The 26,755-nt window shown below is 38.5% G+C and overlaps 1 protein-coding gene across 3 annotated transcripts; it reads left to right on the forward strand.

The window, feature by feature from the left end:
* The first annotated feature begins 285 nt into the window (after positions 1-285).
* On the forward strand, positions 286-26,026 carry LOC132230846 (guanylate-binding protein 6-like). Of its 3 annotated transcripts, XM_059688936.1 has the most exons (11): positions 292-549; positions 6,362-6,565; positions 7,517-7,644; positions 9,762-9,871; positions 10,086-10,282; positions 20,353-20,598; positions 21,925-22,205; positions 22,905-23,117; positions 24,048-24,150; positions 24,459-24,652; positions 25,601-26,026. In XM_059688936.1, exons 2-11 carry the CDS (start codon positions 6,376-6,378, stop codon positions 25,808-25,810), a joined length of 1,872 nt encoding a protein of 623 aa, XP_059544919.1. In that variant the 5' UTR covers positions 292-549; positions 6,362-6,375; the 3' UTR covers positions 25,811-26,026. The 3 variants fall into 3 exon arrangements, with proteins under 3 accessions (XP_059544921.1, XP_059544920.1, XP_059544919.1); XM_059688937.1 differs by lacking the exon at positions 6,362-6,565 and having other exon boundaries at positions 288-549; XM_059688938.1 differs by lacking the exons at positions 6,362-6,565; positions 7,517-7,644 and having other exon boundaries at positions 286-549.
* Positions 26,027-26,755: the final 729 nt, after the last annotated feature.

Raw genomic sequence — 26,755 nt, forward strand, 5'->3', positions numbered from 1 at the left:
ATAAGAGAGTTTTTTGCACAGTTATTGATAATGAAGAAGGATAAATTAATAATAAGTTTTTCAAAAAGCCAGAAAGGAAAAGGCAGTTGTAGCATAAAATTAAAACAACAACAACAACAACAGTAAGAAACACCTTATTGCCTGTCCAAAGTTCCCCTGAGAGACAGGCTGCAGACCTGTCAGCCTGCTGTTACTGGCTCATATTCAGCCCTGCAGCTGTGTTCACTGTGGGGTCAGGGAACACAAGCCCCATGAGGAGGAGGTGCCAGCCTGGGATTTCGGAACTGGGTATGGAAGAAATGTCCTTCACCCTGGATGCCTTCCGGGGTAGGGGGAGAGGGGATGAAAATCCAGCACGTAACTTCCCAGAAAAAGATGTGTCCTTTCGATTTCGGTTCTTCTCAACCACACTGAAAACTGCTTTGCTGTAACATCCGGCTTGATTTTCAGCTTCTAAAGAGAACTGTGAGCACCCTGGGGAGCCAGACTCAGGAGGAGTGAGGCAGCCAGAGGCAAGAATTTATCCGCTGTCTGCAGCTTAGGAGAAAGGTAAGTTCACTCAGAAACTTGGATTTCCTTGCACATGTTTATTAAGGAACAACAACATTAAGTCACATCAACAATAACATCAGCCTTGGAGGCAGCTGGCAGATGGTGGGGGCAGAGGAGGGGTGGCTGGAGGGACCTTAAACTGGAGTCAGCTCAGCCCCTCTGTTTGGATGGAAGGCTGCTGCAGGGCAGGGGCCACAGCTTGTTCCTGGGATGGGCTGCTCCCTCTTGGGCACCCTCCCAGGCTGCACAAAGAGCCCTGCCTGGGAACAGGAGGAATGCATCCTACATCACCTGCTTGAAGGGGCTGAAGTCCTTTCTGTGACTGGGGAACCAAACCTGTCCTTTCCTAAGAAGCGCTGGTTGCAGTCACTTCCTCCATCTTTCCCCTCCCCATCTCACACATTTCCCTGATGTCTGTGGGACATTGAAAAAACAGGGAGATTATCCTTACCCTGCAATTTAAATGTTAAATCATTCTTTATTGTATGAACTGTATTTAGAATTCCAAAGATTCTATAAAGTGCTATTTAGATGAAATACTTCATTCTCACATATTTTAATCAGCTATTAAAAATAACTATAAGGTCCAAGCTGGGTTTTTATCTGCAGTTTCCACATGTTTAGACCCTACCAAAAAATTACATCAATGATTGGTTTTAGGTTCAGTTGTTTTGCTGAGTCCTCTGTAAGAATGAAAATAAAATTCCTCAGCTTTTTTTTTAAACTTCTGTAAAGTAGCAACAGAGAAGTGGGAGGAGTAGAGGGAGCAAGGAGGAGTGAGAAGGATCTAGGAGCTTTTCCTGTGACACACTGACCTGAGGAGCTGAGGGACAGAAGTGGGAATTCAACTTTCTTTTGCAAGCAACTTGGTCCTGAGCTTAAGCCTCTCAATTTCTGATTCAAAATGGACTGAGGAATGGAGAGGTAGGGACACCTGTAGCCTGGTAGCCTGGACTGCAGGGCTCAGTTGCTGGCTTTAGCTTCCCCATTAGGAGCAGTGGTAGTTGTGAGGTGACAGCCTAATAGGACTTCACATAACCAGGACAGCAGCAAGTATAGCAGACAATGTGGGTGCATGGAGAGCGGAGAGATCAGGGTCTTCTGGCTGCTTAATGGGATTGGTGGGGCATGGAGGCAGCTTCTTCATGCATGAGCTCAGTGTTCCTCGTTGTAATGTGCACTAGGTTGGAATTGTGGTTCTTTTCTAATTCCACATTAGACTCACCGCTTACACAACATTTTAAAGTTTACATTTTTAGTTAATTTAATTTTTTTCTCAAGAGCAGAGTTGGCTCAGAGAGCTCTGGGATGCCTTTATTTATTGGATGGAAAAGGAGAAAGAGGAAGGAAGGAACAAAGGAAAGAAACCAGTCAGACACAGATGGGCTGCCTTATGATTGTGACCTCACCACCAGCTCCCAGTCACATCCTTACAAGTTGGGAAAGGAGCAGGCTCTCTTGTGACAAGGCTATAATTCACTGCTCAGGCTCAAATTACCTTAGGACACTGCCCGGTTCAGATTCATTCTTGGTATGGTATGAAAATTAGGACGGACCAGCACAGCACTTCCTGGGATATAAGAAGTACTTTCTCTGCCCTAACAAAGTCCTAGGTCAGACATGTCCGGGAATTATGCACAGCCACTTGATATTTTCACATGGATATTTTTTATTTATTTATAGAGTTTGTTTTATCTATCTTTTTTCTGTATTGATGATTAAGGTCTTACTTATGTGTCCTTATTGCCCCATTGACCCCTCCCTCCCTCCCCCCCACTGGTGTCCTCACCCCCTCGAGTGTCTGTGTCCATTGGATAGGCTTATATGCATGCATACAAGTCCTTTGGTTGATCTCACCCCCTTATCCCTGCCCTCCCCTGCCTTTTCCTCTGTGTTTAGAAGGTCTGATCCATGCTTCTCTGTCTCTGGATCTGTTCATCAGTTTATGTTGTTTATTATATTCCATAAAGGAGTGAGATCATGTGATATTTATATTTCTCTGACTGCCATATTTCCCTTAGCATAATGCTCTCCAGGTTCATCCATGCTGTTGCAAATGGTAGGAGTTCCTTTCTTTTTACAGCAGCGTAGTATTCCATCATGTAGATGTACCACCATTTGGTTTGTTTTTTTTTTGTCTAAAGTTTTATTATGTCTCCTTTTTCCCCAATTAACACCCTCCCCCATCCCTTTTCAGCCCGGGCAAGCCCTCACCACCCCAGTGTCTGTGTCCATAGGTTATGCTAATAAGCATGCATATAAGTCCTTTGGTTGCTCTCTAACCACCCCCCTTCCCTCCCATTTGTCTCTAGATTGATCTATTCTTGTTCATCAAATTATGTTGATCATTATATCCCACATATGAGTGAGATCATGTGATATTTATGTTTCTCTGACTGGCTTATTTCGCTTAGCATAACACCCTCCAGTTCCATCCATGTTGTTGCAAATCATAAAAGTTCCTTCTTTTTAATAGCGGCATAGTATTCCATTGTATAGATGTACCACAGTTTTTTAATCCACTCATCTGCTGATGGGCACTTAGGCTGTTTTCAAATCTTACCTATTGTAAATTGTGCTGCTATGAACATAGGGGTGCATATATCCATCCTGATTGGTATTTCTAGTTTCTTGGAATATATTCCTAGAAGTGGGATCACTGGATCAAATTTTGGTAAAACTCCCCTGGGAAGCCATCTGGTCCAGGGCTTTTGTTTTCTGAAAGGTTTTTGATGACTGCTTCAATTTCCTTCATAATTTTTGGCCTATTGAGGTTTTTAGATTCATCCTGATTGAGTCTTGGAAGGTTGTTTTTTTCTGGGAATATGTCCATTTCCTTTAGGTTGTCTAGTTTGTTGGACTGCAGTTGTTCATAGTATTTTTTACAATCCTTTGTATTTCTGTGGTGTCTGTCGTTATTTCGCCTCTATCAACTCTGATTTCCTTTATTTGGGTCCTCTATCTTTGCTTCTTGGTGAGCCTGGGTAGAGGTTCATCAATCTTGTTCATCCTTTCAAAGAACCAGCTCTTGTTTCCATTGATCTTTTGTATTGTTTTTTTTTTTTTGGTCTCTATATCATTTATTTCTTCTCTGATCTTTACTGGTATTATCTCCTTCCTTCTATTCTCTCTGTGCTTTTCTTGCTACTCACTTTCTAATTCTTTAATTTGTAGAGTTAGATAATTTATTACCAGTTTTACATGTTTGTTTGTTTTTTTTGAGGTAGGCCTGTAGAGCTATAACCTTCCCTCTCACAATTGTTTTCACTGTGTCCATAGATTTTGGATTGTTGTATTTTCATTGTCATTTGTTTCTAGGATTATTTTTATTTATTCTTTGATCTCTTTGGTAATCCAATTATTGTTTAATATCAAACTATTCAGCCTCCAAGTTTTGAATTTTTTTATTGTTTTTATTGTAGTTTATTTCTAATATTATGCCATTGTGGTCTGAGAAAATGCTTGATATGATTTCAATCTTCTTGAATTTGAAGAGACTTTGCCTGTGACCCAATATGTGGTATATCTTTGAAAATGTCCCATGTATACTTGAGAAGAACGTATATTTCGTGGCTTTGGAGTGAAATGTTCTGATTATGTCAGTTAATTCCATCTGATCTAGTGAGTTATTTAGGATTGGTATTTCTTTGCTGAATTTTTGTCAAGAGGATTTATCCAGTGATGTCAGTGGGGTATTAAAGTCCCCTACTATGATTGTATTTTTGTTGATCTCTCCCTTGATATCTTCCAGGAGTTTTTTATGTGTTTGGGTGCTCCTGCATTGGGTGCATATATGTTTACCAGGGTTTTATCCTCTTGTTGTATCAATCCCTTTAGTATTATGAAGTGGCCATCCCTCTCTCTTGTAATGGCCTTCACTTTGAGGCCTATTTTGTCAGATATAAGTATTACTACCTCAGCTTTTTTTTTTCGTTTTGTTCCATTTTGCCTGAAAGATATTTTTCCATCCCTTTGCTTTCAGTCCGTATGAGTCCCATGTTCTGAGGTGGGTATCTTGTAGACAGCACATATGTGGGTCATGTTTTCTTATCCACTCAGCCACTCGGATGTCTTTTGATTTAAGCGTTTAGTCCATTTACTTTTAAAGTTATTATTGACGGGTACTTGTTTTTAGCCATTTTTATTTTTGTGCCTGTGTTCCTTCTTTCTAATTTATTTCTTCTTTTTAAACCAGGCCCTTATGCATTTCTTGCATTGCTGGCTTGGTTGTGATAAACTCCCTTAACAATTTTTTTTTTGTGTGTGTGTGCGAAAATGCCTATTTCCCCTTCAATTTTGATGATAGCCTTGCTGGATAGAGTATTAGTTTCATTATGTTGCTTTGCCTCACTTTGTAAACTTCCTTCCATTCCTTTCTGGCCTGATGTGTTACTGTTGAGAAATCATTTGATAATCTAATGGGGGATCCCTTATAAGTAACTTTCTGTCTCTCTCTTGCAGCCTTTAAGATTCTCTTTGTCCTGAACGTTTGCCATTGTAATTACATTGAGTCTTGGTGCGGGTCTTTTCGGGTTCATATTGTTTGGGATTCTCTCTACTTGTGTGACCTTTTTCTTCCGTAAATCAGGGAAGTTTTCTGTATTACTTCTAATAGTTTTTCTAACCTTTGTTCGTCTTATTGTCACTCTGGCACCCCTATTATTCATATGTTGCTTTGTTTCATGTTGTTTCAAAGCTCTCCTAGGCTCCCCTCCTAACCTTTAATTTTTTTCTCCAATTGCAGTTCATTTTGGGCTTGTTTTACCACCCTGTCTTCTAATTTGCTAATTCAGTTCTCTGCTTCTCCTAGTCTACTGTTGAAACAAACTTTCCATAGTGTTTTTTATTGTAGCTATATCACCCTTTATTTCCTCTAGAGTCTTACATAAGTTGTTGATTTTTTTAATCACAAGGATATTTTTAAGAGGGCATGGTGGATACAAAAATAGGAAGACTTCTTGTTATTCTTTATTGACAGTTTTATTAATACATACTTTTTATTGGCTTATAACATGAATCTATTTTTAAATTTTGATGCACACTTCATTTTGAAAAACAAAATAAATATCACATGACTCAGTTTCTCTAAACAGGGAATGACTGTAAAACTTTATGGCCAAAAGGATTTTGAGAACTTCTAAGAAAGGAGAAAAATCAAAAGCTGTTTCTCTTCTGGAACCGCAAACTCCTTCAGTCCCTTCAGTATCATAATTAGATACTACATTTTATTGGTCTGTCATATGTCAAACCAAATTGTCCTGCTAAATCCTCAGATTGTGATGAATACTAGTCATACTCATCAGTAGTTCTATAGCTCTCCTCAGCAATGAGGACCAGGGGACAGAGAGATGCATGAAACCTATGGCTTAATATATCTTGGCTTTGTCCCCAGGTCGCTCTTGTCCCAGGCAGGTCCTTCCTCAGCATCCACCTCACTATCCTCTTAGCAGCTGGTTAAAACTCAGGGATGGGGACAGGATATTCACATGAGGTGATGGCTTTGCTTCTCAGTGGTGACCCTGGCATAGGGTAGAGCCACTCAACTGCATTACAAGATGTGGCTGCCCAGCACCAGCAATAACATTCAATCTGAGGTCCTCAGAGCATTGGGAACACTTGTCCCTTGCAGAGATACACTGCAAGTATAGAACCAAACAAAGATGAATTTTTCACTGCAGGGCTTGGCCTATGCCTACTATGACAGGAACAAAGTAGGACACTCCGATTGTCCTAAGATGATGGGTGCTTTGCACATCTCTGCTTCAGTGAATAGCATTGTAATCTTATTTCTAATGGGATATTCTTCTAGGTTTGCAGGTTGCCATGGCATCTAGACCCAACATGACGGCCCCCATTTGCCTGGTGGAAAACAATAATGAGCATCTGTCAGTGAATCAGGAAGCTCTAGAGATTCTTGGCCAGATTTCTCAGCCAGTGGTGGTCGTGGCCATTGTAGGACTGTATCGCACAGGCAAATCCTACTTGATGAACCGGCTTGCAGGACAGAATCATGGTGAGTGGTGTCTCAGGTAGAGGACAATTCTTTGACTCCAGCTATATCGCAGTTTCTTAGTTTTCTTCACTAGTCACATAAAGAAAGAGCTAAAGATCTTCCAGTAAACCAACCTTCTAATTCTAATTCTTACTAATAAATTATGACCTTAGTTAGTGTTATCTCAGGCCAGGGCCAATTTTTTTTTACTCTAACTATATCACAGCTTATTAGTTTTCTTCCCTGGTTACATGAAGAGAGAACTAAACTCCTCTCAATAAACCAAATTTCTAAGTCTAATTCTCATCACTAAATTATTAGCTTAATCTATTCTACTGCCATATTTATAGTTTTACTTCTGTTAAGGAAAATCCCACTTAGTAATGCATAGACTCCTTCTTTTACCTGTGCCAACACTGGGGTCTTGAAATTGTGCCTCCTCTCTTGGTCATACCATGTTTTGCTCTCTCTATAGAATTTTGCTTTTCCCATGAATATATAAAGATAATTGCAAATCTATCACCATGTTTAAAGATTTTTTTGAGTTCACATCCCATTGTTGTTAACAACCTCTCCCACACCATTTGCCATTTTTATTTTTATCACTTTGATTGGAAAAATATTATCTGAATTTCTTTTTCTTTAGATGTCTCTTTTCTTTCCATTTCTATTTGGCCTTTACTGGACCATACTTTAATATGCTCTTATTATGGTATTCAGTGACCTTTATTATGTCTGATTCATGGATGCACTTTACCTCCATTTTGAGCTCTTGCTGGATATCATTTTCACTGTTAACATTCATCTCCTCCTTCAAATAGATGACACACAAAGTAAAGCATTCTTATAAAATAGAGAAAGCACAATCTTATATCTTGGGGTAATACCACACCAAAAAGTCTGATTTTGTAGCCACTTGGCTGCTTAGATTGTCTGTTGTCACTGTGGACTGTGTCTCCCCTTCCTTTATAGGTTTCCCTCTGGGCTCTACGGTGCAGTCTAAAACCAAGGGCATCTGGATGTGGTGTGTGCCTCACCCCTGTAAGCCTGATTGCACTCTGGTCCTTCTGGACACTGAGGGCCTGGGCGATGTGGAAAAGGTAAGGCAGAGGGTCACAGATAAATTGTTTTCAACCTGGATAGTCTCATAATGAACTCTTTAATTTAACTGCTTGATGTATTTGTGAAATCTAGAAATTGAACTATATATCAGGCAAATGCTCACTTGTTTGACTCTTATTTCTAGGTTACATGTCATGGTACATTGTGTAAACTTTTTATATTTCTCGGCAATGTATGCATAATTTGATTCAATTGCTGAGCACCATATTCCTGGGTCTCTAAGTTAGTACTAGTGACTCATGTAAAAGCCCTGCCCTCAAAAAGTTTGCAGTCCTTTGGTGAAGTTCACCAATTACTCACCAAGCATTTTGGAAGACTTTCAGACACCTCTGAATGAGATGCTTCTATAAAAGATGTGTTTGTCCTACAGCATTTTAAGATGGGTTTTTGATATTTTAGTTTTCTACTAAAGGGTAAAACGAAATATTTCTCCTTTTCTGCTTTAGTTTGAGACTTATTTGGAAATAGTACCTAAATTTCTATAACTTCTTATTTCTACCCATAGAAGATTTATTAATTTTGTGTTTATTTTTATATATCAAACATTCTTGCTGTCTGTATAACCTATTGTTTGTCATAAGCGCTACTTCCTATTGTAATTTTTTTTTTTTAAATTGGGCTTTGGAATATAAATGGGCAAATCAGCATTTCCTTTCAAATTTTTGTAGATATTTTCCACTTTTGCTCTGGGGAACAACTTTAGAGAGTGTTTATAATAGAATGAAAAGTCTGTATTGTGCCATTATCTAGACCTGCTGTATTTTATACAAACAAATTATTCCCTCCTTTAAGGTCCTTCATCTGGTGTCACTAGGCTCACTATCCAGCTTTAACTTCTTGAACTACCCTCTGTTCCAGTCAGATCAAATAACTCTACTTTTATTGAAAAGACTTCTGTATGCGGCCATGTCTACTTTTGCTTCTGGGGTCTTTCCATGTGCAGGATACCTTCACTTCTTCAAATTCACACTCTGCTAAGTCTTTAATTTTCAATCAAGATGCTGAGGAAGACTTTATGTTATGTAAAATTTTCCAACTTTCAGAGCTCTGGTCTTCCGTGCTAGACTTGTAAATTTTAAGTTAATACTTTTTAAAATTTATATTTATTATTGAAAGTATTACATATTTTCCCCTTCTTCCCCTCCTATTGACCACATCTTTCTCACACCTATCCCCTCTGCAGGCCTTCAGCATGCTTTTGTCAGTATCCATGTTTTGTGCATATATGCATATAAGTTCTTTGGTTTATATTTTCTCTCCTGCCCCCCTTAATTTACTATTATAGCTACAGGTTCCAATGCTTATGTACATTACTTTGATGTAGCACCCTCTAGATATTATCCTTGTTATATTCCTTGGTATAGATGTTCATCATGGCTTTGAAATAGTGACTTGGAAAGTAATATTTGTCATTTTAAACTGATTTTTAATTTTTTTATTTTTTTTTAAAAAAAATATATTTTATTGATTTTTCACAGAGAGGAAGGGAGAGAGATAGAGAGTTAGAAACATCGATGAGAGAGAAACATCGATCAGCTGCCTCCTGCACATCTCCTACTGGGGATGTGCCTGCAACCCAGGTACATGCCCTTGACCGGAATCGAACCCGGGACCTTTCAGTCCGCAGGCCGACGCTCTATCCACTGAGCCAAACCGGTTGTGGCCTGATTTTTAATTTTAACAACAGTGGAAATATTCAGTAGTTTCCCATAAACACTTCTTGGATATATCCCCAGTTATGTTAACTATGGAATATTTTATATAATCCATGACCAACAAATATATGTAGAATAAATATGTGCTAATACCGTTCATTGAATTTAATAGCACACCAGGTGCTGCACTAAATTACTTTATATGTTATTTTATTTCATCCAATTCATTAAAAAGAAAACTCTGTGATGACAAAATCACAGTCACAAGTAATGTGTTTGTAATTGCTAAAGCTCATATGTATATTTATTCCCATTTTCAAACTTACTTGTTTGCATGAAGAGTACATTACCTGAAATAAAATGAAGGACTGTTAGACTTAGTGTCTGAATGAATTTCTATAGGATATACCCCTGAATGTCTTGCCCTATTATACTTCCAGGGCGACTCTAAGAATGACTCGTGGATCTTTGCCCTGGCTGTGCTGCTATGTAGCAGCTTCGTCTACAACAGCATGAGCACCATCAACCACCAGGCCCTGGAGCAGCTGCAGTATCCTTCCAGGAACCCAGCCTCCATGTGTCATGGCTTCAATGGGAATGGAGATCCAGTCAGTTTCTCCTTCCCTCTCACTTACTTGCCTTTGGTAGACGAAAAGGAACCGAGTGAGAGTTTATAATACTATTTTTTGTTTTGTTTTGTTTTTCTGAATAGAGAAATGTGGGAATTGTGGGTAGAAAGTTAATTTTCCTTAACCAGGTCCTAGTTATGTGACAGAGCTGACAGAACTCATCAGGGCAAAGTCCTCCCCTACACCAGATGGAGTAGAAGATTCAATAGAGTTTGTGAGTTTCTTTCCAGACTTTATCTGGGCCGTACGGGATTTCATCCTCGAGCTGGAGTTAAATGGTCACCCTATCACAGCAGATGAGTACTTGGAGAATGCCCTGAAGCTGGTTCCAGGTAACAGCATGGCTGGGCAGTGGATGGGAGGTCGTAAACATCATGATTGGAGTTGCATTTGTGCTTGAGACTAGAAGTCTGCAGAAATGGTTGCTGGGAATGGGTTGTAAAGCTCTATGGACTGGAGTTTAAGTTCACATAAGAAAAGTAGAGCCTAAAGTAGAGTAAAACTATTCATAACCAATTTGTTCTTTACACATTGTAGTTTAGAATCCAATTGTAACTTTTGAAACTGGTGCTAAAATCTTCTAAAGAGCAGGCACTTTATTATTTTAGCTTCTGCTTTTCTGTTTATTATTTTAGCTTCTGCTTTTCTGTTTTGAGGAAAACAGCTGATCAAATACTTTTTTGGCATAAAATTACAATGAAAAGCCTACTAATGAAAAAATGTTTTTCATGTAATTAGACATAATTCTTCTAAAATGGGCATATAATTTTCTTATATCTTTATACATGTTATTTATAAAAATGACTTTATGTTCTCATAAACCTGAAATAGTATATTTTCTCTTTTCAATTTACCTATTTGTGTAATTATTGATAATTATTAGAATATAATTTTAATTTCTATCAAATATTTTTATTTTTAAATAATTTTATTTTTAATTTTATTTTATTGTTTAAAGTATTACAAATAGTAGTGCTTATGTCTTTTTTTCTTCATTGACCTCCCCTTGGGCTCCCTTGTCTGCTGGCACATGCCAACACTCTCACCCCCAGTGTCTTGCGTCCATTGGTTATGCTTACATGCATGCATACAAGTCCTTCGATTGATCTCTTACCTCTGCCCCCCACCCTTCCCTCCCTTCCCGCTGTAGTTTGACAGTCTGTCGGATGCTTCTTTGCCTTTGTATCTATTTTTGTTCATGAGTTTATAATGTTCTTTATATTCCACAAATGAGTGAGATCATATGGTATTTATCTTTCACTGACTGGCTTATTTCACTTAGCATAATGCTCTCCAGTTCCATCCATGCTGTTGCAAATGGTAAGAGTTCCTTCTTTTTTACAACAGCGTAGTATTCCATTGTGTATATGTAACACCATTTTTTAAAATATATTTTATTGATTTTTTTTTTTTTTTTTTTTTTTACAGAGAGGAAGGGAGAGGAATAGAGAGTTAGAAACATCAAAGAGAAACATTGGTCAGCCGTCTCCTGCACACCCACAACCGGGGATGTGCCCACAACCAAGGCACACGCCCCTGACCAGAATCGAACTTGGGACCCTTCAGTCCACAGACTGACGCACTATCCACTGAGCCAAATTGGCCAGCGCTGTAACACCGTTTTTTAATCCACTCATTGACTGTTGGGCATATAGGCTGTTTTCAAATCTTAGCTATTGTGAATTGTGATGCTATGAACATAGGGGTGCATATATCCTTTCTGATTGGTGTTTCTAGTTTCTTGGGATATATTCCAGAAGTGGGATTACTGGATCAAATGAAAGTTCCATTTAATTTCTTGAGGAAATGCCATACTGTTTTCCATAGTGGCTGCACCAGTCTGCATTCCCACCAGCAGTGCACGAGTGTTCCTTTTTCTCCACATCCTCTCTAACACTTGTCATTTGTTGATTTGTTGATGATAGCAATTCTGGCAGGTGTGAGATGGTACCTCATTGTTGTTTTGATTTGCATCTCTCAGATGATTAGTGACTTTGAGTATGTTTTCATATGTCTCTTGACTTTCTATATGTCCTCTTTCAAAAAGAATCTATTTAGGTCCTTTGCCCATTTTTTGATTGGATTGTTTACCTTCCTTTTCTTAAGTTGTATGAGTTCCCTATAAATGTTGGAGATTAAACCCTTATCAGAGATAACGTGGGTAAATATGTTCTCCCATGCAATGTGCTTCTTGTTGTTTTGTTAATGGTTTCTTTTGCTGTGCAGAAGCTTTTTATTTTGATGTAGTCCCATTTGTTCATTTTCTCTTTAGTTTCCATTGCCCTAGGACAGTGATGGTGAACCTATGACACACGTGCCAGAGGTGACACGTGAACTCATTTTTTTGGTTGATTTTTTTTTTGTTAAATGACATTTAAATATATAAAATAAATATTAAAAATATAAATCTTTGTTTTACTATGGTTTTGATATTTACTATAGAAATATCAAAAAATTTCTATATGTGATATGGCACTAGAGTTAAGTTAGGGCTTTTCAAAATGCTGACATGCTGATCTCAAAAGGTTCGTCATCACTGCCCTAGGAGCTTATCGATAAAGATATTGCTACGACAAATGTCTGCTACTATAGTGCCTATGGCTTCTTTAATATTTTTATGGCTTCCCATCTTATCTTTAAGTCTTTTATTACACATTTTGAGTTTACTTTTGTGTATGGCATAAGTTGGAGGACTAGTTTAATTTTTTTGCATTTGTATCTGTCCAATTTTCCCAACACCATTTATTGAAGAGACTATCTTGACTCCATTGTATGTTCTTGCCTCCTTTGTCAAATATTAATTGACCATAGTGACTTAGGTCAATTTCTGGGTTCTCTGTTCTGTTCCACTGGTCTATATGTCTGTTCTTGTGCCACTACCAGGCAGTTTTGAGAACAGTGGCTTTGTAGTATAGCTTGATATCTGGTATTGAGGTCCCTCCAACATTGCTCTTCTTTCTCAAGATTTTTGCAGCTATTTGGGATCTTTTTTTATTCCAGATGAATTTTTGGAGAGTCTGTCCTAGGTCTTTGAAGTATGTGGTTGGTATTTTAATGAGGATTGCATTGGATTTATAGATTGCTTTGAGTAGTTTGGTCATTTTAATGATGTTGATTCTACCAAATCCATGAACATGGTATAGTCTTCCATTTGTTCAGGTCTTCCTCTATCTCTTTTTCAGAGTCCTTATATTTTCTGAGTACAGGTCCTTTATCTCAGCAGTTCTCAACCTGTGGGTCACGACCCCTTTGGGGGTCTAACGATCCTTTCACAGCGATCGCCTAAATACACCCTGCATATCAGATAGTTACATTACTATTCATAAGAGTAGCAAAATTATGGTTATGAAGTAGCAATGAAAATAAATTTATGGTTGGGAGTCACAACATGAGGAACTGTATTAAACGGTCGCAGCATTAGGAAGGTTGAGAACCACTGCTTTATCTCCTTGGTTAAATTTATTCCTGGGTATCTTAATTTTTTTATTGCAATGGTAAATGTGATTGCTTTTTAAGTTTCTATTTCTGTGAGTTCATTATTTGTGTATAGAAAAGCTATATACTTCTTGGTGCTAATTTTTTATCTTGCTACATTATTGAATTCATTTATTCAATCTAGTAGTTTTTTAATGGAGTCTTTGGGGTTTTCTATGTACAAATCATGTCATCTGCGAATAAGGACAGTTTTACTTCTTCTTTTCCTACTTGGATGCCTTTTATTTCTTCTTCCTGTCTGATTGCAATGGCTAGTACTTCCAGTACTATGTCAAACAGGAGTAGTGAGAGTGGGCATCCCTGTCTTGTTCCTGTTCTTAGGGAAAATGATTTTAGTTTTTGCCTATTGAGTATGATGTTGACTGGGTTTGACATATATGGCTTTAATTATGTTGCTGTATCATTCTTTTTTTTCCACTTTGCTGAGCATTTTTATGAAAAAGGGTGTTGGATTTTGTCAAATGCTTTTTCTGCATCAATGGATATGATTATATGGTTTTTATCTCTCAGTTTGTTTATGTGATGTAACACGTTTATTGATTTGCGGATATTGTACCATCCTTGCATCCCCGGAATATATCCCACTTGGTCGTGGTGTATGATCTTTCTAATGTAATGCTGGATTTGATTTGCTAATATTTTGTTGAGAATTTTCACATCTATGTTCATGAGGGATATTTTCCTATAATTCTCTTTCTTTGTGTTGTCTTTATCTGGTTTTGGTATTAGAGTAATGTTGGCTTCATAGTAAGAGGCTGGAAGTGTTCCTTCCTCCTAACTTGTTTGGAATAGTCTGAGGAAGATAGGCTTTATTTCTTCTTTGAATGTTTGACAAAATTCCCCTGTGAAGCTGTCTGGTCCACAGTTTTTGATTATTGGAAGTTTTTTGATTACTGCTTCAATTTACTCCATAGTTATTGGCCTATTCAGATTTTTTGATTCCTCCTGGTTGAGTTTTGGAAGGTCATATTTTTCTAGGAATATATGCATTTCTTCTATTTTGACCAGTTTGTTGGAATAGAGTTGTTCATAGTTTCTTTTTTTTGTAATCCTTTATATTTCTGTGGGGCCTGTTGTTGTTTCACCTCTTTCATTTCTGATTTTGTTTATTTGGGTCCTCTCTGCTTCTTAGTGAGCTTGGCTAACAGTTCATCAATCTTGTTTATCTTTTCAAAGAACCAGCTCTTATTTTCATTGATCTTTTTTGCTGTTTTTTTTTTTTTTTTTTTTTTGGTCTCTATGTCATTTATTTCTTCTCTGATATTTATTATTTCCTTCCTTCTGCTGACTCTGGACTTTTCTTGTTGCTCTATTTCTAATTCTTCAAGTTGCAGAGTTCTATGGTTTATTACCAGTTTTTCTTGTTTTTTTAGGTAGGCCAGTAATGCTATAAATTTTCCCCTCAGAATTGCTTTCACTGTGTCCCAAAGATTTTGGATTGTTGTGTTTTTATTGTGATTTGTTGCCAGGATGTTTTTTATTTCTTCTTTGATCTCTTTGGTAACCCAATCATTGTTTAATAGTATGCTATTCAGCCTCCAAATATTTGAACTTTTTTATTGTATATATTGTAGTTTATTTGTAATATTATGCCATTGTGTCTGAGAAAATGCTTGATATGATTTCAATCTTCTTTAATTTGGAGATACTTTGCCTGTGTCCCAGTATGTGGTCTATCTTTTGAAATGTCCCATGTGCACTTGAAAAGAATGTATAGTCTGTAGTTTTTGGATGGGTTGGAATGTTCTAATGATGACAATTCAGTTAATCAGATGTAGTGAGTCATTTAGGATTGCTGTTTCTTTGCTAATTTTTTGTCTAGAGCCCTGATCGGCAAACCGCACTTCACAAGCCAAGCCACTTGCTGCTCTTTGGCCCCTTGAGTGTGGCTCTTCCACAAAATACCACATGCGGGCACACACACACACAGTGTAATTGAAACTTCATGGCCCATTGCAGAAGTTAGTATTTTGTGGAAAAGCCGTTATTTTGTGGAAGAGCCACACTCAAGGGGACAAAGAGCCGCATGTTGCTCACAAGCTGTGGTTTGCCAAACTGCAGTTTGCAGACCACTGGTCTAGAGGATTTATCAGGTTATCTTAGTGGGGTGTTAAAGTCTTCTACTATGATTGCATTGCTGTCCATCTCTCCCCTGATATCTCCCAGAAGTTTTTTTATGTATTAGGGTGCTCCTGCATTTGGTGCATATATGTTTACCAAAGATATAACCTCTTGTTGTATCGATCTCTTTAGAATTATGAAGTGGCCTTTCTTGTCTCTTGTTATGGCCTTCACATTGAGGTCTTTTTTGTCACATAGAAGTATTGCTACCCCAGCATATTTTTCCTTTCCATTTGCCTGCTAGATATTTTTCCACCCCTTCACTTTCAGTCCATGTGATTCCCTTGTTTTGAGGTGGGTCTTCTGTAGACAGCATATATATGGGTCATGTTTGCTTATCTACTCATTCACTCCATGTCTTTTGATTGGAGCATTTAATTCATTTGAGTTCAATGTTATTATTGATTGGCACTTGTTTGTAGACATTTCTCTACTTTATGCCTGTGTTCCTTCCTCCCTGTCTATTTCTTCTTTTCACAGAATTCCCTTTAGCATTTCTAGCATTGCTGGCTTGGTAGTGATAAACTCCCTTAGCATGTTTTTTTTTTTTTTCTCTGCCAGACTCCTGATTTCCCCTTCAATTTTGATTGATAGTCTTGCTGGATTCAGTATTCTTGGATTCAGTCCTTTGCTTTGCATCACTTTGTATACTTCATTCCATTCCCTTCTAGTTTCAGTTGAGAAATCGTTTGATAATCTGATGGGGGATCTATTGGAGGCAACTCTCTGTCTCTCTTGCAGCCTTTAAGAGTTTCTCTTTGTCGTTAACATTTGCAATAGTAATTATGATTTGTCTTGTTGTGGGTCTTTTGGGATTCATCTTGCTTGGGAATCTCTGTACTTGTGTTACTTTTTTGTTCCCCATATCTGTCAATATTTTTTCAAATAGATTCTCTAGTCCTTGCTCCTCTTCTTGTCCTTCTGGTGCCCCTGTTATATGTATGTTACTTCATTTTGTGTTGTCCCAAAGTTCCCTTATGCTCTCCTTCTAGTTTTTAATTTTTTTCCTCCAGTTCGTGTTCAGTTTGGGCTTGTTTCTCTTCTTTACCTTCTAACTCAGTAATTTGGTCCTCTGCTTCTTCTGGTTTACTCTTGAAACCTTCCATAGCATTTTTTATTGTAGCTTATCACGTTAGATTTCTTCCTGATTTTTGCATAGGTTGTTGATTTTCTCATCCATCCAGTTTATGAACTGTATGACCATTACTCTGAATTCTTTTTCTGTCATATTGCATGCCTTCATTTCACTTATTTCTTTTCTTAGTGATTTCTCTTTTTTTCCCTCTGAGGATTGTTCCTTGTCTTTCCATTCTAACTATCATCAGAAGGTCCAAACACTGAGTTGCGGGGCCTGAGTCATGTGCAATGGGACTGCCGTGCCTCCGAAATGTCACTGAAGAGCTCTGACACTGAGACCTGTGGCTGCCATGGGTCAGTGGGTGCCACATGCGCTGAGAATCAGTCACCGGTGCTCAATGCAGCCTCGTGCATGTACCTAGAATCAGGCACCCCACATGCGCCGCACTGAAAAAAATAATCCCTATGGTCTTTCACCGAAAATCAGAATCCCCTGGCATGCACCAGGAGTCAGAGTCCACATATGCACGCTCCGAGAATTGAGTATTGGAGTCTCTGTCGCTTGGTGGGACCTTGCGCCAAGAATCAGGGTCCCTGTGTGCATGTGTGCCAAGAATTGGAGTCACTGCAGCTCAGTTTACTTGCACTGAGAATCAGGGATCCCATGTGCATGCAATGAGAAACAGAGTCCCAGCATGTGCCTGCCGAGAGTCAAGTTACTGGTGTTCAGTGCTGCCTTTTCCTGTGTCTTGGAAAGGCACGACTGTGGTGTCTGGTGGTCGGCAGCTGTGGTTTGCGAAGACTCAGTTTTTGCTGCCTGGACCTTGTGCCCTTGATTGGATTCACATACCAGTGGTGGCTCACAGAGGCACCTGGTGGCTCTTTGCCAAGGCGGAGCACTCAGATGGGCTCTGGCGCTGAAGCTGTGTGACTCGCTGTGTTTATGGGCAGGCTGCCTGGAAGGAGGGCATCCCAATTTCTTTTGCTGGGGTATGTGTCCTTGTTTGGATACAAGCACACCCAGCGGGGGCTTATAGCGGCACCAAATAGCCACCTTTGAGGTGGTGGGCTCAGGAGGTCTGCATGCTAGAAAAGCATGACTGTAGTGTCTGGAAGTCGACAGCATTGGAGAGGGAAGTCACACTTACTGCTTCAGGAGCCACACACCCTTGGAGGTGGAAATCCTAAGGATCTGCAGGTCTGCGAGCGGGGCAGCGGGATTTTGACTGTAGTGACTGCAGGGTCACAGGCAGTGTCCAATGCCAGTTTGGGTGGTGGAGCTGATGAGTTCCTAGAAGAGGCTGCTCTCCACTTCAAGATGGCAAGAGCTCTGTGCTCGAGCCCCACAGCCTAGGGTGTGCAGGTGGCAATGGTAGGTGCTCCTGTCCAGGAGAGCCCGGTCTGCCAGCCTCTGATATTCCTGTTGGATTTAACTGTCCCTCACTCACTGACACCTATTTTCAATTGTAGTTTACACTCAATATCATTTTGTATTATTTGCAAATATATAGCATAGCAGTTAGATAACACATACTTTACAATGAGAACTCCCTATATTTCAAGTACTCACCTGGTACAATGCATAGATATTACAATATTATTAACTATATTCCATATGCTCTTTTTTACATCCCCATGAATATTTTCAACTACCAACTTGTATTTGTCAATGCCTTCACTTTTTTCGCCCCCACTCTCCTCATGCAGCCATCAATTTTTTACTCTATATGTATTAGTCTGTATCAATTTTGTTTTTTATTTTGTTTTTTAGAATACACAAATAAGTGAAGTCATATGATATTTGTCTTTCAATGTCTAACTTATTTCACTGAGCACAGTACTCTTTATATTCATCCATGCTATCTCAAATGGTATGATTTCATTCTTTATTATGATTGAGTAGTATTCCATTGTGTATACGTACTACCTATACTTTATCTACTTGTCTATTTTTGGGCACTTAGGTTACTTACATATCTCGGCTATTGTAAATAATGTTTCAAGGAATATAGGAGTCATATATTCTTTTTGAATTAGTGTTTTGGATTTCTTCTAATATATAACCAGAAGTGAAGTCACTGGGCCATAACGTAGTTCTATTTTTAATTCTTTTGAGAAACATCCTTTCTTTTTTACATAGTACCTGCACAAATCTGCATTCCCACCAACAGTGCACAATGGTTTCCTTTTCTTCCACATCCTTACCAACCCTTATTGCTTGTTGACTTATTAATGAGAGCCATTCAGACAGGCATAAGGTGGTATCTCATTGTGGTTTTTACTTGCATTTCTCTGATGATTAGTAATGTTGAACATCTTTTCATACGTGTATTGACCTTCATGTCTGAGATTTTACTCTGTATGTTTTATTCTAGTAGTTTTATGGTTTTGAGTCTTACATTTAAGTCTTTAATCTGTTTTGAGCTTATTCTTGTATATGGTGTAAGAAGATGGTGTAGATTCACTTCTTTTGCGCATATTTGTCCAATTTTCCAAGACCATGCACCGCTAGGCTGCCTTTACCCCATTGTATGTTGTTTTGCCTCCTTTGTCATCTATTAATTGACCATATTTGCATGGGTTTATTTCTGGGTACTCTGTTGTGTTCAATTGATCTATATGTCTGTTTTTATTCCAGCACTATGCTGCTTAGATTATCATAACATTATATTATTGTTTGGTATCAGGTAGCATAATACTTGCATCTTTGTTCTTTCTCAGTATGTCTGTGACTATTCAGGGTCTTTTATGGTTTCATATACATTTTTGGATTATTTATTGTACTGATGTGAAAAACACCATTGGTATTTTGACAGGGATTGTGTTGAATCTATAGATTCATTATAGGCATTATAGGCATTTTAATTATGTTAATTATTTCTATCGGTATCAAAGCTTTTTTTTTTCAATTTTCCCATATTTACCCATGCTACAATTTCAAAATAATAAAAATATGTGAATGGGTTACATTAACATGGGCATGTAGGTATCTGGTGAACCCTTGAAAGAAAATCCACTTCTGATTTATACACTCCTGATTTCATGTTTCTATTTATGGTTTCTCAAAAACAATGAGAAATGGGCTACACAGAACAGCAAAGCTATCAAATGAATATAGTTATTTTCCTTCAAGAGTTTAGAGACTAATGGTGATATCTTAAAATTATGTTTTAGCTACATTTACTCTTCACTCTTCAGAGGATTTTATTTTTTTTAAAGCTAATGTTGTACACATTATTTTTAGCATCTAAACAGTTTTCCTTAGATATTCTGGTGTTATTTCCAACATTGTTTCATTAAGTCTTGTTTGGGCTCTTCATTTTGATCCACAGCTTCATTTCCCCATGGGATCAAGGTGACAAAAAAGTACATTTGACCCATGTTTCTGTTATTTATTCAGTAGCTAATATTGACAATATAGACAATACTCTACCATTTTCAGGTCTAATAACAGCAATAGTTTGTTGTAGTTGTTTTTTTTAAGCATATTTAATCTCTTCCAAAATTTTTCCCTAAAGTTGCATCATTGGTAAATTTGATGTTAAAGAAGCATTTGGATGTCCATGCTAAGGAGTTATAACCAGAAGTTATACAGAGAGAATATGGCAAAGATACACATATACCTGTGATAAAAATCTTTAGGTCCTTTGTCCTCAGACTGCTCCTACTGTAATACCTGTTTTAGTTTTTGTTTGTTTTCATCTTTCAGGCCTGAATCTCAAAGCTCAAATATCTAACCTCCCTAGAGAGTGCATCCGCCATTTCTTTCCAAGAAGGAAGTGTTTTGTCTTTGACCGGCCAATAAATGACAAAGAACTCCTAGCCCATATTGAGAAGATTTCAGAATACCAACTGGATCCTAAATTCAAGGAACAAACAAAGAACTTCTGTTCTTACATTCTCACCCAGGCGAGGACCAAGACCCTCAAGGAGGGAATCACAGTCACTGGGAAACGTGAGTCTCCATTTCACATTTTGTGGGGACTAATATTTGTTGAATATATTATAGGATGTGTTCTCCAGGATTTGTGTTTGATTCTACATAGAATTATGGGTCTACAAAAATTCTATCTCAACGAAGACACATGTATACTTATCACAGTTTTGGGTGTTTATAAATTTCTCTCTAAAATTACAACCATTGACAGCAAAATCTGCAGTATCCATACTAATAAAACATCTATTCAAAAGGAATCACTATCTGGGTAGAAAAACAGAATACACTATTTCTTTAATTGACGTTCTTTATAATGAATGAGGTTTGCAAGGAGAATGCAAAAGATATTTTGGGAGTTTAGAGCAATTTAACAATTCACCTTAGCCCATAAAGCTCTGAAAATTTACAGGAAGCTTTATTATTCAGAAAAATATAGGATCACATTTACCCTGCCTCATCTGTAAGCAATTTGCTTCTAAGATTTTCAATGCAAAATTGTGTTTTCCAGTTATCCTTCAGTATGTTAGATAAAAGTTAATATTGAATTATGTTAGCCTTATGGTCTAAAGAAACATACAAATTAGAGTCAATGGGACAATAGTGTTACTGGAAGAAATATGTTCTTCTGTGGTGTTGTGTGGAAGGAATTTGAGGGACCCTTATGTAGGAGGAGTTTTACGCGATAATGGCAAGTTTTATTAAAGTGAAAAGCAAAGTACACTCTCAGGGAGACAGAGAGCTGGCAGGCTAGAGGGCAGCTACTGCCCTGAGGTATTTGTGAACCTTTCCATATATATTTGGGTTTGGGAAAGGTCAGGCTTTCTTTAAAACTATCCAATCTCTTTCCTGTTTTTTCGGGGCCTGTGCCCTTCTTCCATATTTTTTCAGTTTTGTGACCTCCCTCACTTATGGTCCACATTTTGGCTCCTATTGCACATGCTTCATTGTTTTGCTTGGTCATTTGGCTCCTATTGCACAGGTACTTAGTAAAGGAATTCTCTCTGTGCCATTTATCTCCCATCCTAGTTAGTTGGGTGGATTCCCCAGGGTGATTGTAAGGCTATTTCTTTTCTATTTAATCAGGCTCTATCAGATGTCTCATTCCACTAGCTCCCTGGTCTCTTGTTAATATCTAACTAACTGCGTACACCAATAAAAGTAGATGGAAGTTGTGTGTGTGTGTGTGTGTGTGTGTGTGTGTGTATGTGTGTGTGTACATACATATGTGTGTTTCGTAGTGAGAGACAGACAGACATACGGAGAGATTTAGAAATGTAGTCTACAAATCATAGATCCCTTTGTGTGATAACTGATATTTATCCCTTAAATTTCCTGGCTTATTAGGGCTAAGGACTCTGGTGGTGACTTATGTGGATGCCATCAACAGTGGTGCAGTGCCTTGTTTGGAGAATGCAGTTACAACATTGGCCCAGCTTGAGAACTCTGGGGCTGTTCAGAAGGCAGCCAACCACTACAGTGAGCAGATGGCGCAGAGAGTGAACTTCCCCACAGACACGCTGCAGGAGCTGCTGGACCTGCACGCAGCCTGTGAGAAGGAAGCCATTGCAATCTTCATGGAGCACTCCTTCAAGGATGACAACCAAGTGTTCCAGAAGAATCTTGTGGTACTTTGTCTTAATATTTATTTACCCTTTGTGACCTTTTCATTGAAAATTAAGCCTAGAAGAGCTTTTCTGACCCCAGTCCTCCTCTCTCACTCATGAATAGAGTGATCTGGATTCTTATGAGGGATGCAGTTTAAAAAGACTGCATTTTTTTCTCCCTCTCTCCAGGTACTTTATGTAAAAGTTTTTTTGATCTCTGATCCAAAATTAGCATAGACATCTTTCTGAACTGAATACTTACATTGAATTCAAGCCTGCCCTGAATAGACAAAAGTCATTCCTTCGCTAGATGCTTTTTGAGAACAATCTCTCATTCCCAGGAACCAAATTTCTCTTAACAGACCCTCATACCAGGCTATTTTCAATTCCTATGGCTCCTTATTGTTTCATTGTGTCATTGAAGATGAAATTAACATAATTTACAATTGCAAGGAGCCATAGAGATAAGGTAATTCAACACCAACATTTTTGATGAAGAACCTGAGACCTAAGGTGGTTAGAAGCTTTCCCCTGCCTCACATGTAATTTTCAGGGTTGTGAGTAAAGGAAGCCTTGTAATTCCTGTTTATTACATGTCCTTCTCCAACAGAAAGCCTTTCTCATGAGGACCACAGCTAGACTTTCTTCCACCCGGCTCTTTGGAACTTCTTCTCCTCTGTTCCTTTCTCCTGGTGACAGCCCTCTATACTTCCCTTTCAGGAAATCATAAAGGATAATCAGGATAAGATCTTGCTGCGGAATGAAGAGGCATCTGCTAAATTCTGCCAGGAAAAACTTGAGCAGCTTTCCAAGTCGCTGATGGAAGGTATTTCAGCAGGCATTTTCTCTGTTCCTGGTGGTCACAAGCTCTATATGGAAACAAAGAAAAGACTTGAACAGGACTACTGGCAAGTGCCCAGGAAAGGAATGAAGGTGAGGAATAAGGGGAGCATAGGGATCCTACAGATTAAAGTCAAGAGGGTCTCCTGGAAATTGGTCACAGCATCAGTTGTGGGTAATATGGGAGCATGGAGATATCATGACTGTTTTAGCATTAAGGGCCAAAATTTGGTCTTTCTTCCTAAAGAGAGTCACAATGTCCATTCTCAAAAAAGAATATGGATTTCTGAAATCCATAAGAGACAGAAGAGAAACAATCATTTTCCATCCAACAATATAACATTCAGTGAGTCAAAGGCAAACAATTTATAAGTTAAAGTCAGAATTTTTGTATTCCAGGCTGATCAAAAGAGAAAAGGAAGTCAATCATGTCCATAATTGCATACAGCGTTAAAATACTTATAAATCTGAGATAGTTGACTATAGAGGTGGTGGTACAACCAATAATAATAAAATAATAATGATAATATTGCAATTCATATATATAGAACTCTTACTAAGACATAATATTGAGTTCCTCCCTGAGAATTTTAATGTTATCCTTCAAGTAGCATTAAGAGGCATCTATACATTTTGTGAACATTTCACACATCTGAACTGAGAGGCCGAGATGGGTTAAAATGACTTGGTCAACGGAACAGCCAGCAAGTAGCAGGGGAGAACAGCAACACTAATTGGAGACATTTCTCCCTGGGAGGCGACTATACAAAAGCACCAGAGACAGTGATTGTGTAGAACTGAACATGGTTCTCTCTGGCTGGAATGTAGAGTGAACAGAAGAATGGAGCACTAGGGGAGAGACTTCAGGGGTATGAAGAGCTTCTGGGCTCTCTAATGAGATTGGAAACTGTGTGGAGACATGATGCAGTTTTAGTCAGGAAGAAAAAATAACCTGGACATTATTATTTGAAGCCTATTCTTCCCAGTGGAAATTGAAGTTCTTTGTTCCTCTTGTCTCCTCAGGCACATGAAGTTCTCCAGAGGTTCCTGCAGTCTCAGGCAGCAACAGAGAATTCCATCCTGCAGGCAGACAAAGCTCTCACGGATGGAGAGAAGGCCATGGCTGGTAAGGGGCAGGGCTGACAATAGGTGGCAGGTACCTGCACTGTCCTTTGACAGCTGCGAGAACAAAACCTCCTGACACAAGGAGCTTTCTCTCCTTCTGTGGGACATACTCTCTAACTCTGAAAACACCAGGGCACACCAGCCAGCCAGGGCTTTTCCCATCACACTCTGATATGAGCTCTTGATCGTGTGGCAAGGGAGCAGTTCAGAGTCTTCTCACCTCCCCTTCCAGTTTGTTTTATTAGAACTCAGGAAGGTAGAGGTTAGTCCTCACCTATTTCTTCCCTCTGTCAAACCTCCCTGGGGCAGCGGAGCGGGCCAAGAAGGAGGCAGCTGAGAAGGAACAGGAGCTGATGAGACAGAAACTACAGGAGCAGCAGCAGCAGATGGACGCACAGAAGAGGAGTCTCGAGGAAAATATATTGCAACTGCAGGAGAAGATGGAGAGGGACAGAGAGACTATCATAAGAGAGCAGAATATGATGTTGGAGCATAAATTGAAGGTAAGTCTTGCCATGGCCTCAGTAGTGCTCCATGGTTATTGTCCTAGTACCTCAGGTGGGATGGAGAATGTTACAGCAAGACCATTGAGGAAACACCATTGCCATTTACTTCTTGTGATTTGTTAAAACCTTGAATCTTCACCTTGTTCCCTTTCTTTGTAAAAAATACCTTTGAAATCTACTCTGTGTATACACTTTGGAGTGGTCAGGACAAGCATCCCACTTCTGAATATTTGGACAATATAAATAGGTTCTGAGGTGTGATTTGGGGTTATTTTAAAATGATTTATTTGCCTGAATAAACAGTTATTTGAAACACATGTATTTAATATGACCACCACGTGGTTTTCTTTACCAAGATCATTGCCTATTATCAGGAACCCTGCTACCATCCAAAGACTCTAAGGTAGATCTCTGCTGACCATAAATTATCAGAAATTCCAGTTTAAAAATACAGGGATATGATAGTTTTAAATTTGCTGCACTGTTGCCAGGTATGGAGAGTGTACTCAAGTTATCATATGGCAGAGGAAGCATTCCTGATTGGCTATCTGTACGTGTTTATAATAAGGTTCCAGTGCAATGTATAATTTCCCATTATTTCTACATTTGGTTGGCCACATTATTCCAAGTGGGACTGAGAATTGGTGCCAGCAGACCAAGGTTACTTCTCAACTGATATTGTGACTGGCACACATTACATTTGTCCTAGTGCCAGGCTGTCCTAGCAAAATCCTATAGATATGTGAATATTTGTAAGACTGTAAACTAAGCTTTCTTTCAATGTTTATGTCCAAGACAAGATTATTTCTTATTGCAAAATAATCCTTGATTGTGTAAGAGAGAACAATTTTAAGAGTCAAAGGAAAGAGTTCTTAAATAGAAAAAGAAATTCTTAGAAAACATGGGAATTTAAAATATTTTATTTCTCTTCTCATTTTTTTTTAGGTTCAAGAAGATATGCTTAGAGAAGGATTTAAAAATAAATCTGAACTGATGAATGCAGAGATCAATCATTTGAGAAATAAGATTGATACTGCTCAAAAGGATAATACTTCCTGGATTGAAAAAGCCATAGATGTCTTGTCAATATTGTGTAATACTGGTAAAGCTGTTAGTGATATTTTGAGAGGCATAGGCTCGTTAAAAAAGAAATAATTTTCCTTCGAAAAAAATTATAGAATGTGGATATATGCCATGGCTTGTTTTTAGTGTGTATTCTTTTCAAGTTTTTTCACCCAATGAAACAAAAAAAGGTGCTTACTAAAGAATATCAATGCCTATCCCTCATTAGATAGAATTAATGCTCCTATGCTTTGTTATACCATTTACTTTTTGAAATATGCATGTTTAAATAAATGTACTTACAAACAATTCATTGACTTATTGCTTTTAGTGACAAAAGATTAGAAACTACTAAAATATTCATCGATATAAATTGGTAATATAATTTAACATGTGCACATGCTGGAATATTATGCAACCAGTAAAGAGAGAATTCAGCTCTATTTTTATAAATATATAACAATGTTGAAAATACATTGTAAAGTGAAAAAAGGAGGAACACAAGAAGTGTATAATGTGTTTACTGGAAAAAATGTAATTACTGTGTGCAATCATACATATGTGTACACACTGAATACCTATGGAAGCCCTCAAAAAATATCAGTTCCTACTCTGGAGTTGGTGGGATCACGGCAAGCATGTCACTTGCTTTTCATTATATACTCTCTCTTCTGAATACTGTAAAAAAAAATCCTACATAATAAAGAGGTGATATGCAAATTTACCATCATGTCATCGCACAAGATGGCCACCCCCGTGTGGTTACAAGATGGCTGCCACAAGATGGCCAGCAGGGGAGGGCAGTTGTGGGCAATCAGGAAAGCAGGAGAGGGCAGTTACGGACAACCTGGCCTCCAGGGGAGAGCAGTTGGGGGCAACCTTGCCTTTAGGGGAGGGCAGTTGGGGGCAAACTGGCCTCCAGGAGAGAGCAGTTTGGGGTAACCAGGTCTGTAGGGGAGGGCAGTTGAAGGGGGAAGGCCTGCAGGGGACTGCAGTTGGCGGCAACCAGGCTGGCTGGGGAGTAGTTAGGCAAGGATC

The sequence above is a fragment of the Myotis daubentonii genome, chromosome 3 (assembly GCF_963259705.1).
Source record: "Myotis daubentonii chromosome 3, mMyoDau2.1, whole genome shotgun sequence".
Taxonomy (NCBI): Eukaryota; Metazoa; Chordata; class Mammalia; order Chiroptera; family Vespertilionidae; genus Myotis; species Myotis daubentonii.

Coding starts and splice junctions, on each gene's coding strand:
- LOC132230846 (XM_059688936.1), top strand. CDS start 6,376: ATGGCATCTAGACCCAACATGACGGCCCCCATTTGCCTGGTGGAAAAC. Junction 24,151..24,458: donor TGGAGAGAAGGCCATGGCTG/GTAAGGGGCAGG, acceptor TCCCTGGGGCAG/CGGAGCGGGCCAAGAAGGAG. Junction 24,653..25,600: donor TGTTGGAGCATAAATTGAAG/GTAAGTCTTGCC, acceptor ATTTTTTTTTAG/GTTCAAGAAGATATGCTTAG.